This window comes from Leguminivora glycinivorella, chromosome 7 (genome assembly GCF_023078275.1).
Source record: "Leguminivora glycinivorella isolate SPB_JAAS2020 chromosome 7, LegGlyc_1.1, whole genome shotgun sequence".
Taxonomy (NCBI): domain Eukaryota; kingdom Metazoa; phylum Arthropoda; class Insecta; order Lepidoptera; family Tortricidae; genus Leguminivora; species Leguminivora glycinivorella.
In genome coordinates, this window is record NC_062977.1 from 8,540,655 (window position 1) to 8,557,841 (window position 17,187).

Sequence of the window (17,187 nt, forward strand, 5' to 3'; positions counted from 1 at the left end):
ACATCTATAAATTAGTGTATGGTATGCAATAACATTCAATTAGTTAGAAAACTCGCCGGCTGATATGAGATTCGCCAGAGCCAGCTTTAAAGATCGAACGACCGCAACGATATTCACGATAAATATCTACAAGCGAAAGAGCCGTGTATCGTAGTCATCGCGCTATCATTTATTTGCTATTTACACTCAACAACTTCCCGCATGAAATTCAATTAAGCGTCTTTCAAGAAACTCGTTATCTATTTCAATGTCTGCAACAGTGTCGTTCTAAAAACAGCAGTGTAGGTACACGGCTCGGATCCCGTTGCGGCGCAGTAAATATAATCTCCTCGACAGCTTAATTTAAATACCTTTTGTCAATGAAAGGGTTAAACACGACGCCTCGCTGCCAGAAAAGAGTTATGAAGGGCGCTACCGAACCGTTAACGTACGTGTACAGTTTTATTTTTCAGTTTTAATTGACTGCCACGACAGCTATTTTAATTTAATTGCCTCAAACAAATACGGCACGAACGTTACAATAATAATCACTCGTAAACATTTTTAGAGTACACTCTATCCTGTAAGTGGTCGCATAATCCTAACGTTGAAGAGCGTAATCCTCCGTGTAAACCGTGGCAAAAAGCTATCAGAAGTGACAGATCTCAAGAGCACATTGTGGGGAACTCATCGTATTAGGCTAATGCCATTTTGCGTTCAACATTGTTCCGCACTGAAACGGCATTTCCAGTCCTGCTATGTTCATTTATCAAAGTTCCTATGGCAGTTGGATAGGGATTTTTATTGCGTGTTTCAAGGGTCGAATCAAATGGTAACGTACCGATATTCGAGCGATGACAATGCTGGCACCTTAATCCTCAAAACAGCCATTTAGGCCCGTTACAAATAAAAGTTTGTCGGTCGCCGGCGACTCGATGCCACAATGGCCATTGACGCGGCTTCACGCTGCGCCCGTGAATGGCCCAGCGCCAAAAAAACCTATTAGACACGCATAATGGACTCGATGTATAGATTCAAGAGATGACATTGCGAGTTCTGGTCGATAGAAGTATCTACATGAGAATAACTGGTCTATTTATGTTGGTGATACAGTCGAAACCACTTGCCTACAAACGTAATATTAACATACCTAATACGAGTATATTACGACTCTTCTAACTCTTCTAATTGTAAGCTTTGTAGGTAAACAGGTAACATATTAGGTAGAGAGGGTAATTAGATAAAAAAAAATTAAGAATAGTTAAGTAGATATCTATATATTTAGGTCATGCCACCGCTCTAATTTTTCACTGAATAACTAATAAGGTCATTAACACAAAAAATATCTAAGTAGGTACCTCTATAAAATGATAGTCAATAGGTAAGTATTTTTGTACGAGTGCTCCTTTAATTTTTTGTAAAATCTTTTCCAATCAAATAAATTGTTTCAAGTCTATCACTAGCTTATTTAGAATACGCTTCGATCTTCATATTGTATAACGGGACCCGATTCACCCGATGACAAAATATATTTTCGACGAGGGAGAAGCAAGATCAACGAAACAGTCGGTTATTCCGGCACGAAGTGTCAATACAGTGGCAACTCTGGGAACGAACGGTCCTCGATCAAATATTGACGTTTGATTTGACGCCCTTCTGTTAAATCCTTTTTGGATTTTTGAAATTGTCAGATTGATTGAATACTTTGTGTAAAGTCGCCGTTAATAGAACTTGTGAACAATGTAAACAAATCTTGTAGTCAAAATGTCTTTAATTTTCATTCTAACTCATCAGATACTGGCTAAATCCATGTGTTATTTAATCAATTCATATCACATTATGATCCTCAACCTTTAAAGTAATAAAATTGTGATAGAATATTGATATTTTATAGAATGGTTTGTTTACATTGTTGACAATTTCTATTGACGGCGATTTTAAGTACCTTCATTTTATTATCACTATACAGGCCCCGTAGCCGAATGGCATTTCTGCGATGCGAAACGCCACCGAAACATCGTAGAAATGTAGTCTGACTCTGTCGCGCCAAGAGCGATATTTGCAAGAGCGATAGAGATAGATAGCTACGAAAGAGATATTATCGTGAGCGTTTGTACATTCGGCTACGCGCACTGATCACAATAAACTCTGTTAGCGTATTTCTTAAATTTATTTGGGCACAATTTATTATTTGGAAATAAGTAGAAACATTTTTTTTTATTTTACTTGCCTAACTTAATAGCAGCACGCTGAACACCCATACATTGCAAATGTCAGTACGGTAATATTTAAACTTGCTGATTACCTACTTACGTAAAATGTCAGTGTTTAGTAAGTAGCTATTCTGTGTTCCGTTTTCCCATAATACTTACTTTTTTCATTTCATAATAATTACTCAGGATGCAATAGCGTTCTTAGCTTCGATCAGGCTTTATTTATTTATTTATTAGATTATTAGTATACATGAAATAATTGAACACGGTCACTTACTAAATAAAAATTTATAAGTACCTACTTATAGCGTTACTTCATGGCATGACCTATCACGTGTCTTCCTTCACTTCAACACCTTTCGCGGTGCCAAACCAAACCATAATTATTATGGGCGATAAAAACTCCATAAGTATACAATTTATCATGATATACCATTCTAAATTAATTTTTAACAAGCAGTAGTCTGCGAACGGTGAAATTTAAGTTTAAAACATATTAAAAAAAAAACTGTTTTGTGCGAGACTCACTCTTTCATACAGAGGCCGAGAGTTAGTGCGCTTTCACATTATCCGATCCGATATCGGATGTAGGACCGATATGCCATACATTTAAGCCGCCATCTTTGATTTTGCTTTTGAAATCCTTCCTACATCCGATATCGGGTCGGATAATGTGAAAACGCATTTAGAGTCACACACAAGAGGGTATTTTTTTGACTAAACATGAAACTTTTTTGCGTAGGTCACTCATTTCCTTTATCTTTCTTAACATTTTATTAGCCGATAGTTGAAATCGCAAACAAAACTTAGCCTAACACATTTTGACTTGACTTGTTCATGTTCAATGGGTGACGAATTTTATTATTTTTGCGAATTTCGAAGTCGTCCCATAAGTAGTAAAACTTGCTACCTTAAATATCAGGTGGTTACATAAACTCTATATGATCATTATTAGTGTTCCATTAATATGAACATAGGTACAGTCGAGTTCATAAATATGTGTATTTTTTATTATTTATTTATTTAAGCTTTATTGCACAATAAAACAAAGAAGTACAAATGGCAGACTTAATGCCTTAAGGCATTCTCTACCAGTCAACCATAGGGCAAAACAGAAATTCGCGAATGTGGGTGCAGTAAGAAAAATAATTTAGAGAGCATGACAACTAGGTATTAGGCAATTTACGACAACTATTAACACTATTATTTACAATCCAATCAATATAATATATATATAGTACATAGCATATAATATCAATACATATATCTTATACACAAATATACATACCTACATATAATATCATAGATATTATGCATATGCGCGAAGGAGACCTAATTTACTCACCTTAACTCGTTGCCATAAGGTGAAAAAAGGTACACATATTTATGAACTCGACTGTACCTATCATACAGTCATTAGACATAATCCGTGATTGCGCTTTGTACTATTTTATATATTAGGTGTATATTCTGTATGCGTACACGCAGAGCCGACGGCGACAGTCTGACAAGTTGCATGATATCGTCTACATGTTTTTTTACTTGCAAATCCATAGATGTTACTCCGATGGTATAGTAGAGTCAGATACCTACTAAAATGACGACCGGTCTGACTCAGTCGGTAGTGACCCTGCCTGCTGAGCCGCGGTCCCAAGTTCGAATCCCGGTAAGGGCATTAATTTGTGTGATGAGCACAGATATTTGTTCCTGAGTCATGGATGTTATCTATGTATATAAGTATGTATTTATCTATTTAAGTATGTATATCGTCGCTCAGCACCCATAGTACAAGCTTTGCTTAGTTTGGGGCTAAGTTGATCTGTGTAAGGTGTCCCCCAATATTTATTTATTTTATTTTTAAAATGAACACCTTGTATGTTCAGTGTTAGTGTTCTATGAATATAAACATACTTATTTTACCTATCATACTTTCATTACACTAATTCACATAATCCGTGATCGCGCTGCGTACACGCACGGCCGTCGGCGACAGTTTGACGTAAGTTGCATGCTAGCGCTTACGTGGTTTTTTGTAGATGACCAATATATGTGAGTGTGTTTAGTAAAACGTCCCACTTTGTCGGTTACCATTAAGGCGAGATTTGCCTGTATCTTTATATGAATAAACTGACAAAGCGGCTTTATAGCAATCGACAAAGTGGGACGTTTTCCCGTGCACAATCACATATTACGTATGTATTAGTGTGATACTTACTTATAATTTTACTGTGATAGTGTAGTATTCCGATTCGATCTTTTAGTTAATAGCTCTTGATACGATTGATTTGAATTGGATTTGGCTGTGTCACAGATCTAGACTGAAATACCTATTTTCAAGTACATACATATATGAAATGTATATGTAGATTTGATGAGGTAAATAGATATTAGGATTGTAGATTTAAACACAATTTATACACGTAATCAGTAATAAACGTCTCTCTACACCTTGTTTTTATTGAATTCCGTTAACTTTAAGGGAAGTTTCTTTAGATCAAACATTCATTTCTCTAAGAAGCTTAAAAAAATAAAAATAATTACTGAACATGTGACAGCCTTTACCACTTCCTAATGTTATTTGTTTTGAGATGTGCCGTCAATCACTTGACACTTGAATGTTATTCTTAAGGGTCTTTCGCACAGATTAATTATTTCTTATATAAGTATGAAAAACACGAGTTTTTTTTGCGAATTTAAATAAAAGTGATACCTAACATATACCAGGTGGTTCCAGATAATGAACCTAACGACGTGTCAAATTTAATGGAAAACATAAAAAACACGGTGTATAATAATTTTTCTAATAGCGGTAGAAATGAAAATTAGATACAAGTTATGTATTTAGGGAGCCTATACGGGTAGGCAGGTAAATAGTTATGACAAAAACGTACCTATAGCTGGCAGGTAGATAAATCTCCAATATAAATATTTATTTATATAAGCAGGTAGGTACCTAATATTTCCTTATTTATTAATTATGATTTATTAAGATTGTATTTTATGACTGTTATAAATTCCTATAAGAAAATTGTTTGTGTATATTTTTAAACAAAATATCTATTAAAAACATGTACCTATAGTGGAAAAATTAAAATGTATAAAAAATATTCTTTTACATTTAATAATGTAAAATAACATGAAGTACCTAATCGGATGCTACCAACAAAATTAAAGTTGTTCCTAACTAAGGCTGATATGGTAAACACATGATCAGCTGACCAACATTTAATAATAAAATCAACAAAAACAAACTTACAATACTTTTGCTTTGCGGCGGCGCCGGCAGCGGCGCATACATATCAGTGATCATCGTCCACAACACTCAACACTCGCGCATCGCAACCAAAATCAACAAAAATATTACAGTGCGTACAAAAATATTACAGTGCGTACTGTCACTACTCGCGACGGGGCGTCCGCATGACGTTTAGTTCTGATAGCGGCCGCGAGAGCCGGCTCGGGGCTCGCGGGGGCGAGGCGCGCGGGGGACCAGTGGGCGGGGCCCGCCAATCCCAGCCTCTTACCACGCCCCGCCCACGCGCTGCCCCGCCCGCAAGGTCGCGAGGGCGGTATCGATCGCATACTGAGACTCCATTTTATTTCGGCTCGATTTGCATAATTATAGTTTTTGTTTGAAATTGTTGCTTACTCGGCGGAGTATTTTCAGTCTTTAGCCCACTGGTGGGTTGGTGCCGGGTGCCGTTGGACATCGCCGTTCCGCATAACAGATGAGGAAAGAATTTTTGTTTAAGGATGTGAGATTTGATTGTTGATGGATAATGTATTCATGTGTGATTGGAGCGAGTTTTAGGTTAACGTTATATGAATATTGTGAGGATTTTTACACCTATACATTTACTAATAGGTATCTACCTAGATTAATTTAGTATACGTGTAATAGGTTGTTACATTAGTACCTATATAGAAAAAAGATTTGATTAGGTACTTACCTACCTAATTATATTAAGTTTTAATTTACATAAACAATGTTAATTTGTATGTAATAGTGTAGGTATAGTATAGTACTAAAAGGTAGATTGATACCGACCTCCGATCGATCATGAAAACTACCTACGTACGTAATGCCTACCTAATGCATTTACATATTCCTAAGCATTTAAAATACCTATATAGTATCTACCTACCTAAATCATAACTTATTTCATAGCTTATTTCTAATTTAAAGACACCACCTTTACCGCTCTAACTGCCTCTATTTCTCCAACAAGGTGTTAAAGATAATGAAATATAACGCGCATCACAAAAAAACTTCCAAACGCGACCAAATAATTCGTAATGGAACTTAAAAACCAAAGGTAGACGTGAAAAAAAAATTATGGCGCCCTTCCTGGCACCCCTGAGTTCCTTCGTCCTGCCACTTTAAGAATAGCTTAAGCGGCTAATAGTTTTATGACACGCATAACACGAGGAAATACTTCCCAACATCCACAAGTTGAATGCAGTCTTATTGCCGAGTTAGCAAGGTACGAGATCCTGTCAAGGTCGCAACGGAAATGACAGTCGCGAAGCATTATACGACATTAGGGGTGCCATCGGGTTCATAAAATAGTGAAATTGTGGCGAGGTGCGAAGGGGGGTGGGCGTGTCGGGGATAACGAAATAAAAATGCTCCGGGCCGCTCGCGGGCCGCGGGCCGCCGTGCGAACTCCGCTTAACGCAATAAACATTTTAATTTGAACACGAAACTCACGCTGAGATGTGGAATTACAGCATGAGGGCGAAAGGAATCAAATTACGAGATTTCATGAGGCTGTAATTCTGTTTTTCCACTAGCACATAGCCTATAAATATAGTTCGGTAGATATACTTCGTAATATGTTCCCTAGGGAGCTACTGGCATTACGTGGGCAGTAACATGGCCGTTGTCAAATTTATGAGACTCGCAGTAAACTCGGTTTTATGAGAAACTGTTATTTGCAGACTTGTTAATGTGCATTTCTTAATTTACAGTCTCGTTCCTAGCCGTTTCGTCGAAGTTCCAACACCTACTCATTTATACTGTGAGCTATTTAAAACGGGAACTAATTTAAAATGATTTTAACTATAAAACTCCCGTGAGACTCATACATATTTAAAAATATTTTAAGCGGGTTACTCACGTATTAAGTCGATATAGCGTTCGACATGTTTCGGTTCAATTTCGAGAACCTTTCTCAAGACTAGCGACCCCGCCTTTACATTTTTTTAATTTAAAATGCTCCAAGTCTGATATCTTAAAATTGTCCACGATTTGGCGACAAAATAGGAATACCTACTGATAAACTTTCACGATTTTTACACATGGGCGATTCTCAGGGATGACGTTCGGTGCCTGATTTCGGTGCTGATTTTTATTTACTACTTTATTGATATGTCAGTCAATTTACTAAAATCTAGCCTAAATATAAAAAATATTGGTGGTGGAGGCCTCCATTAGAACCTTATAGTTTGTAAGAAATTTGACATTTTAAAATCACCGAAATTATGTATGGGCACTGTAATCAATTTGCCCCAACGAATTCATTTTTTTACACATTATTCCACATATCAACTTAATATATAACGTATTATTAAATTTATTGATATTTTTCATTTTAATTCTATGAAGGGTCATGTAAAAAGGCTCATAATCACGCAATTTTACTAAATTTAACATGATAATATGCTAGTCGTTATTGAGTAGAGAATTTTGCACCCATAGTATGGCTTAATTTGCTTAGAAACCTAGTTATTTGTTTTTACAAAGTATATCGTACTATTTAAGTATGAAATGTTAGAAAATAATGGACATTTAATCAGTTTACAACGTGGCAATCGAAGTCGGTGGTCACTTTTTTTGATATCGGTGGTCAAAAAATCCACCGAAACCACGGAAATCAACTCCACTGATATCAAATTTTATAGCTTTTTTGGAGATAACTGCAATAGCTTGCATGATACAGAGGAGGTGTCATAATGACGTAATAACATACTTTCAAGGATTTATTAGTACCGTACATAACGACAAATGCACTTAAACGTGCTTAAACTATGGGAGCAAATTGATCCACCGAATGTTAAAAAAACATGGGACCAAAACCTGCGAACGATTGAGAAACCTTCAAAAAGTCCCCTTTATAAAACGGTACTTGATCTCCTCTACACTGAATGGTTAAAACATAGCTAAAACTAACTATATTTGTGCCACTATGTCCCTAATCTACTAATTTGTAAGAGTTCTGTCATGTTTAAAAAATTACACCGAAATCAGTCACCAGCCCGGGACACATGGTAAATTTGTCTTTGCTCGATGAGTTTAGCTGACATATTATTTTTATACAGAAAATATGATAGGTTAACTAATACCTTATACGTGAATATCTATAACAACTGCGATTAACAACTCCATCTTGAGTTATGATTTTTTGTTTTGCAAATTCTGGGTGCGGGACATGCCCACCGAAGGTCATTTTCCGCATTAAATATTTTATTACTGATATTATACATATAATAAATAAATCACTTTATAGTGTACCAAATAGAACAGAGGCTAAAGATTATGCCTGAATTAATTCAGATTTTTAGAACAGTCCGTTTTGACGTTTTTTGCCTTGGACACGTAAAAACGCGCCTCCTGAGAACTGCCCACATATTTAAAATTGTAGTAGAATTGAGCAGGCTCCGAGACCACGGGGACAATTCCGTCCTTGAAACGTTGGAGGTTAGTGTTTAAAACATAGTGTTTCAAACATAGGTAATACGCGATTAAGTCCCGTTTGCAATTTTAAAATAGGAATAGGTTAGTTATGGCCTCGGAGGAAATATAGACTGGAGTAGCCTTCATGTTCCGTCTACGTACAAATAATTCTGCCAAGATTCGCGGGAGGTGAGGAAATAACACATGTAAAGGAGTACTCACAAATGCAAAAAATATTATTGTCAATACACACGCACATTATGATAAAAAAATAACACATGCTCATTATGATGCACACAGACATATCACACATGGAAATACTTCGTAGAAACACAGTGTATACGGACACTAAATGCGCACGTGTGTGTCTCAAACTATAGGGATGAGGCAGGCATCGATAACTGAAGTCGATAATAATTAATGAAGCAAATTATAATTTTAATGATGTCGTTGTTTTTTCTAGATCTGTTTAATGTTTGGCACTATTATAATCATATTAAAATTCACTAATGACAATCCTGGGTAGTAGGTATCACGCGGGTGGACTAGCGATGGATAATAGGATTAGTAGGTAAAGAAATATTTGACATTTTGACAAAACATTAATTTATTTTTCCAGACTAACTAATCAACAACGTTTACTGCGGTTGGTGGTACTAAATCATTATAGACAAACTTGGTTAAATAAATAAACTAGAAATGGTTTAGTCTTCATTAACTGTTTTCAATACTGGTTCAAAGTGTAAAGTTTATTAAGTACATGTAATAAAACTCAAATCATTCTCTTTCGGAAAATTGCAAATATATTTCAAATGAATTGTGTGATCAAGGTTTGCAAATCATACTTTTTTATCGATAGTTGGTATTTCATCGACCATGCCCACATCTCTACGACGAAGTCTCGGTCAAATGATTTTTCTAATTTTCAATTTTATTATCCTTGTCAATATTATTATAATATATGCTCTATTCTAATTGAAATTAGGTTAATTCTTACAAAATATATAAATGAAGTCTCGTGGGGAGTGCGTCTTTTTATGGATAAATTGATATATAAATATCGACCCTATTGTAAACCACATTAGGTAACTTCTTAAACAGCAAAAAATCGAAGTCTCGTGGGGAGTGTTCGTGACGTAATTTCTACCCACCAACAAATTTCAAATCGATTGCATTCGATCACATAAATCGATATTCGATGACGTATGACAAAAATATTATCATTTAGATAATAAAAACAGTAATATAACAATATTAAAACTACTTACAAATGGAATATTATGCCATCTTTTTGCAAACTTGAGGTATTTGAGCGCTTATTACAAGTGTTCACAGCACAAGCGGGCATTTTTAATTACCAGTGATATGTGTCGTGGCGATTCTGTGAATGAGCATGAATCGATTGTGAAATTGTATTTACGTGACTTTATGAACATTTGTTCAAGTTTTTTGGCAGAGGGGTAAGTAACTGAAAGGCTACTCCAGTCTATATTTCCTCCGAGGTTATGGCTGACTTTTTCTCAAAGTTATAATGCAAAAACTACGCCAAGTCACATTTTAATTATTGTCATCTCACTGAGTACCTCCCCACTAAAACCAAACCGTTATGTTCATTAGAAATGGCTACCTATTTCAGTTACAGTGAAACCATCAACGGATTGGCATTTACGATGTCGCTAGAGGAAGGGCCGAGGCAATAAAATATTCTAGAATGTGGGACTAGCTGTGTGTACATAATAAACAGCAACTGTAAAGCGGTTCACGCGTCTTAGTGTTGGTAAGATCTCAAGTCTCTGGAAATATAGGTGTCAAATCAGTTTCTCCTAGCTTAATATTTAGGCTTTATGAAAACTAAAGACAATATTCTGCAGTTCTGGTAATACAAGACGAGTCGGTTTGTATTTAGGATTAGGACTTTAAGGACCAGTTGCATCAACCACATTTGACAGACAAATCATCGTCACGCAGCAGAGGTATATATGGAACTTTCCATACAATAACATTTAACGAATGCTTTAACGGTGACAGATGGTTTGGTTCAAGCGGACCTTAGAGTCACGCATGAAACCTTACAAAACTCATTTCTGGAAAGACTGTACAAGTGTATACTGAAGTCGAGTTGCTTAACCGAACAGTAGATATTAGTACAGTCAACTAATTTGAATCCTATAGGTCACTGTAGAACCATTTCACAGTCAACGTCAAAAGTGACTTCTATGGCCAATAATGCATGGTGTCAATACGACAGGATTCTAGAGTGGCCTATGATTCATATTGGTTGATCGTAGGTACCTAGTGTACCTACCTATGAGATTCGAAAGCGTATCAACTGGATATGCCGCTTTCGATTATACGTATTTAGGCAAACCCCCAGTAGTTTGGTATTGGCGAGATTGAGTTCTTGTTTTGATGACACGACGGCCGGTAGACGTGGGGGACCTGGGGGTGTTTGTCTGGAGTGGCGGAAATGGACGGAAACGACCGACGCCGGACCCGAAAACCCCGTCAACTGTTTCCTTCATTGACTATATGTATTTGAGTAAAATGTATCTCATCTGTTGTAGTTATAGCTTATTATAACGATTGATAGTCTGTTCGGAAAGTCAAGAGTCGTGAAATGTTATGGGGTCCAATACATCCCACGACTCTTGACTTGAACGACGGCCTGGACGAGGTAGATAGTTTGTCTGGAAAAGGCGAAAGTTTCGTCAACTGCTTTCTTCTTTGCTTACATTAGGGGAACGGTATCTCATCTGTGTTGTAGCTTAATATATGATTGAGTTGTGTTTGAGTTCTTATTTTGATGGCACTACGGCCGGTAGCCATAGGGGTAGTTTGTTTGGAGTGACGGAAATGGACCGACGCCGTAAACCCCGCCAACTGTTTCCTTTATAGGTTATATTATAAGGAGCTGATTCTATTCTATTTAAGTGATTGAGTCTTGTTTTGATGGTGTGACGGCCGGTAGTAAAGGGGGATAATAAAAAAAAATGTGTACAGTAAACCAATTTGAATCCTAGGCCACTGTAGAACCTTTGCACAGTAAACGTCAATGTGATTTCTATGGCAAATAGAACACAGTGTCAATAAAACAGGGTTCTAAAGTGGCGTATTCAATTCACGTACCTAATAAAAGATATGCGTATAAATTAGCAGTGTATTTATACAGGTCATGGCCCCCTAGGAGTTAGGTTGGCCATAAGGTACAAATTTAGGATCCGCTCCTTAATATAAGGAAACCTAAATTTCTACAAGCCAGAAGGGTCAGAACAAATGTAATAGTAACACCAGTAACATAAAATGACTTAGGTAGATAAGTATCTAACCTCAACAAAGCTATTTAGCTAAGTCGACAAATTGGCAGCCTGTAATTTATCTTGACATCCAGCTAAGTTAGTGCTAACGGCCCGGCCACGACATTGGTCTAAGCGCGACAGCGGTGAGCGGCGGCCATACATTGGAGTGAGACACAGCGATGGGACTTTTCATTCGCACGTATGGCTGCCGCTCACCGCTTCACAATGTCAAAGCTTCATTCACAGTTCACACAATATTCACATCAGGGTACCCTAGCCAACGCCACAATTGCTTACGCTTCTTAGTGTATCGTAGCTAGCTCTCTCTGTTACTCTACCATATTAGGAGCGACAGAGCCAGTTGCGTTTCGATCGCCACGTAGTGGCAACGATTATCAGTCTGGCTAGGACGACAGTGTAATATCTAAACCGTTAGGCTTACTAACTACTGAACTGGCTGGTCATACAAATCACCTTATATTAGCTTAATATAGATATCAGATATATTATTAAGGTACGGGTGATTTTGTACTAAAAAGGGCATTATTAGTTAGGTAAACCATGTATAGGTAAAGAGACTTTTAGTTCGGTTGATTTTACTAGCAAAATATCAAGAGAAAGTAGATCCCACCTGGGGGCCGATTTTTGAATATCACGGCGTTCGAATTCAGAAAATTGTCACTGAAAATAGTAGGCAATTTCGGTGACAATTTTCTGAATTCGAACGCCGTGAGATTCAAAAATCGGCCCCCTGGAAAAAAATGTCAGTGTGTAATACCTATGGCAATAAAAGCGTTTAAAAGAAACGATATAGCAGGATAGAAGCCTATTTTTAACCCCCGACGCAAAAACGACTGGGTGTTATAAGTTTGACGTGGTCTGTCTGTTTGTGTGTGTGTCTGTCTGTGGCATCGTAGCTCCCGAACGGATGAACCGATTTAGATTTAGTTTTTTTGTTTGAAAGCTGAATTAGTCTGGAGTGTTCTTAGCCATCTTTCATGAAAATCGGTCAACTAAGTCGCGGTCGGGGGTTTTTTTTCAAAATTATGCCTACTAAATAGCTACGATGCCACAGACAGACGCACACACAGACAGAAAGACACCCCGTCGTTTTTGCGTCGGGGGTTAAAAATAAACTTTCTATCATAATTTCGTTACCCTTAAACTTAACATCTGCCTTAGATATTGCTGCTTATCTCGGCGGAACATTTTCAGTTAAAAACTGAAGGTATTTATCTAACCCAAGCTTTTTCCTGTGTGTCTACTAAAAGTAGGCAACGGAGGTATAATTCAGAATGACATTTGATATTTTATTTATATGTATTGTGGATGTGTGGAAATAAAAATAAAATTAAACAATTCGATTAAACAACATGAAAAACGAGTCCATTTTACATTGACCAATCAGTATACATACAATGTATACTAGTACATATATTATCACGTTTTATTACATACATTCGGCAACATAATATTAATACTAGCGTGCAACTGACTCATTTCGACTTGCCTAGTGCAAGAAATCACGTCCTATTACAATTTGGCTTTGCACCAATATAATGCAACCAACCATATTTAGTAGCTTAAGGAATGTGGTCGGTGGATATTAATTAATTTTACGTAAACATTCAGGTATTTATGTAGGTACAAATAAGGCTAGATTATGATACCTACGCCTTAATTTAACCAATCCAAATGAAAACAAATTAGGTAGCTGTTCATTACATAGGCAACTATGTATCTTATATCTAATTAGTAAATAAACTCTAATTTTCTATAATCAATTAAGTAAAGGAGTAAAGAGAGTAAAGGAGCATTTATCGACCATAAATGTCGAACATATTTTTTGAAAATGTACATTTCAAAAACACCGAAGTTTAGGGGCATTTTCAGAATTTGCGTCCCCTCAATTAGCAAAAGTTGTTAACAAAAATTAAGCCCGCATCTGTCAAAAATTTACTTTTTTCACATTCTGAATGTAGATTATCGCTTAATGTTTATGTAATTAACACAAAAACAATTTTTATTGAAAGTTCATGCTTAATTATCGTCACAAAACTGATAGCGTGTCAATTTTTGTTAACAACTTACGCTAATTGGGGGGTCTCAAATTCTGAAAATGCCCTTAGATACGATTTAATTTTAAGTATGTATTAAGTTTGGACTCACCAGTAGATACTCAAGGTAGAACCTAATACGTCCCTCTTTATTTCTTTTGCGTCCAATTTCTTCGTATTTTGGTAAGTTTACTTATAGTTCTAGGTTGGTTTTATTATATTTAATATTTAAAATTGATTAAGTGGCTCTGCTTAATCAGTAGGTCCAGGGGTTAGTTATTATTATTATATATAGACTAACCGTGCGATTCGGTCAATTAGCGCTGTTTTTTTTCCATAATAATGTACTTATAACTCTCTATAATAGGCATCGGAGTTTTTATCGCACGGTAAAACGTTAGATATGAAGTCGCCATGACACATAAATTGAGCTCATACTCATTAATTTATTTAACAATCAAAATGTGTAATATTAATGTAAGATGTTAAAATAATGTTTATGTGCATAATTATTTTTATTTTGTTTCTTTTTTCATCATGCAGAAACATCTGCGAGCAATATTACATATTTTTTTAATTAAAGGAAAAATGGAAAAATTCACACTTCCGCTTTTCTTATGGCCCCGGCAAGCCCAAAGTCGCAGGTTCGAGTCCTGCCGGAGTTGTGAATTTTTTCATTTTTCCTTTAATTAAAAAATAAATTATTTTTAAGTATTTTAAATGTTTTTATCGTTCAAAATTTTTAGTAAAGCACTTGTAAAATATTCATCATAAAATGCTCTTCTACTTCATTGTTAAACGTAGATATAGGTATCTACGTATCAATTGACTAAGGTTTCAATAGCATTTCCATTGCAAAATGTTCTAACGTTGCACATTCGGCCACACGCGTCGGCGCCCGAGGCGGGTTGCGGGTTCAATCCTGCTCAATGCACATTGTGCGCATTATTCATGGATAGCCCTTTCAATTGAACATTATTGCTTATTCCAATCGGAGATTGTATTCAAACAAAAAGCTTTCAGCGCGAGTTTGCATGGGCGAGTAGAGCTTATATAAAATTTACTTGTAGTACGTACTTGTAGTGCTATATGGGCATTTTCAGAATTTAGGACCCCCCATTAGCGTAAGTTGTTAACAAAAATTAACTCGCTGTCAGTTTTGTGACGACAATTAAGCATAAAATCTGTCTAAAAATTTTTTTTTTCACATTCTGAATGTAGATTATCGCTTAAAGTTTATGTAATTAACACAAATACAATATTTTTATAGAAATTTCATGCTTAATTATCGTCACAAAACTGACAGTGAGTTAATTTTTGTTAACAACTTACGCTAATTGGGGGGTCCCAAATTCTGAAAAGGCTTTAAGGCACATACTCTGAGATAGCTTAGACATGTCAAGTGTTCATTCGTATGCATGTTAATAGTCTCGTCATTTGCATATGTTACTAGTACTCTAAAAGCCAGAAGTAAAAAAAAAGTATGGTAAAATCAATATTATCTAAATTGTTTTTTTTTAAGGAGAAATATCTGCTACTTATTTTTTTTTGTACTAGCAAGACATAGGGTGAATACTTGGTTATCGTAAAAGATCCAGCATTTTTTTCATCTTACCCATAAAATTTTAGATTTTCTTCCTAGTAACGACTAACGATACCTAAACCAGAACTATCATAAATATCATAATGTATAAAAACTTACACCCATATTACATAACAATAAAAAAAAATTCTTTCAAACGTGTTTAATTAGTTGCAGGTAATTAAATAAAAACCCGGCAAGCGTTAGCGGTGACAAATAGGTGTCAAGATGACAGGAGAACTCGACGCCCTGCGGTGAGGACTGACAAGGAAAGGAACTGGGAGTATCGAATAGTGAATGTTTTTTTATATGTATATTTCGAGCCGTTTGTATTGTTTATGAGTTTAGCGTAGAATCGATTAGTTAACGGCAAATTAAAGTTATTAGATTTGTGTGCTTAGTGGTACCTGATACCTCCCTAATTTTATAATTTGCAAATGGAAATACATACCTATATTTATAAATTTATTTAAATGATGTTTGATTTTATTATGTCATGTTAATTTTTCTGGAATAAAATTGTTTATAAAGACTAAAAGAAATATTTATGTATGAACGAGTATACATATAAACTAATTTTTAATTTTCGATTAAGCAGAATCATCTCCCATCTTGTAACAAATTCCTTTAGGGCCCATTTACACGATGCGAGAACTTACGTGTGCCTGAATTCTAAGTAACTTTAACGGTCCTCAAATTCACGCGACTAAATTCGCCTTTATACAAGAGGGATCAGTCAAGTCAGCCTACAACTGAAAGGATATTAAGACATCTTTCAAATTGAACACTTCAACAAAGATAATAACAACAAAAGCGCCCCAGAAAACTATTATAAAATATCAACTTTCTTTGCATCATTATGCATAAAACTTGGACATTACAATATCTCGAATGGACACAGCGCGTGACGAACGCATTTCGCGCCTCTCAGCCACAATGGCGAGCCATCGATGGTCGCCATTACCGATTTCGTCATTCGATATTCGTTCCGATATAATTTCTCGATTTCGTGCCTGGAAAATCGGGATCGTGGAAAGCTTAGCGGTTTTGTAACGAATCTGGATTATATGTGCGAAAGGGGTTATTGTAAGTAGATGTAAATATTTTTATGGTTTGATGAGGTATCTTTCTATTTCAATGTTTTAATTTCAACTATGTATTACGTATTTATAATTTAATTTATCATCGAATCATACATACTATTTTTTGGTTAAACTTCAGGATCTATGTTTATATTGTAATATATAAATTCAATTTAGATCCGCTGGGGGTTTTGGGAACGTATGTATGTATGTTCAATGATTTTTTTGTTTCAAAAACTAAGGGCCGGTTGCATCAAACCGTCTGTCACCGTTAAAGCGTTCGTTAAATTTTATTGTATGGG

The 17,187-nt window shown here is 35.9% G+C and overlaps 1 protein-coding gene across 4 annotated transcripts in view; it reads right to left on the reverse strand.

Moving 5' to 3' along the window:
• The window catches only part of LOC125227898 (transcription factor Sp9), a 136,865-nt gene that overhangs the window by 29,679 nt on the left and 89,999 nt on the right, over positions 1–17,187 (reverse strand). The window contains exon 1 of one of the 4 annotated variants that reach the window (XM_048132297.1): positions 5,449–5,578. The exons of the other annotated variants lie outside the window; for them this stretch is intronic. Coding sequence (XP_047988254.1) covers positions 5,449–5,502 — 54 coding nt within the window. The 5' untranslated portion in view covers positions 5,503–5,578. Of the gene's footprint in view, positions 1–5,448; positions 5,579–17,187 lie in introns of those variants that run through there. 4 annotated transcript variants of the gene reach the window in all.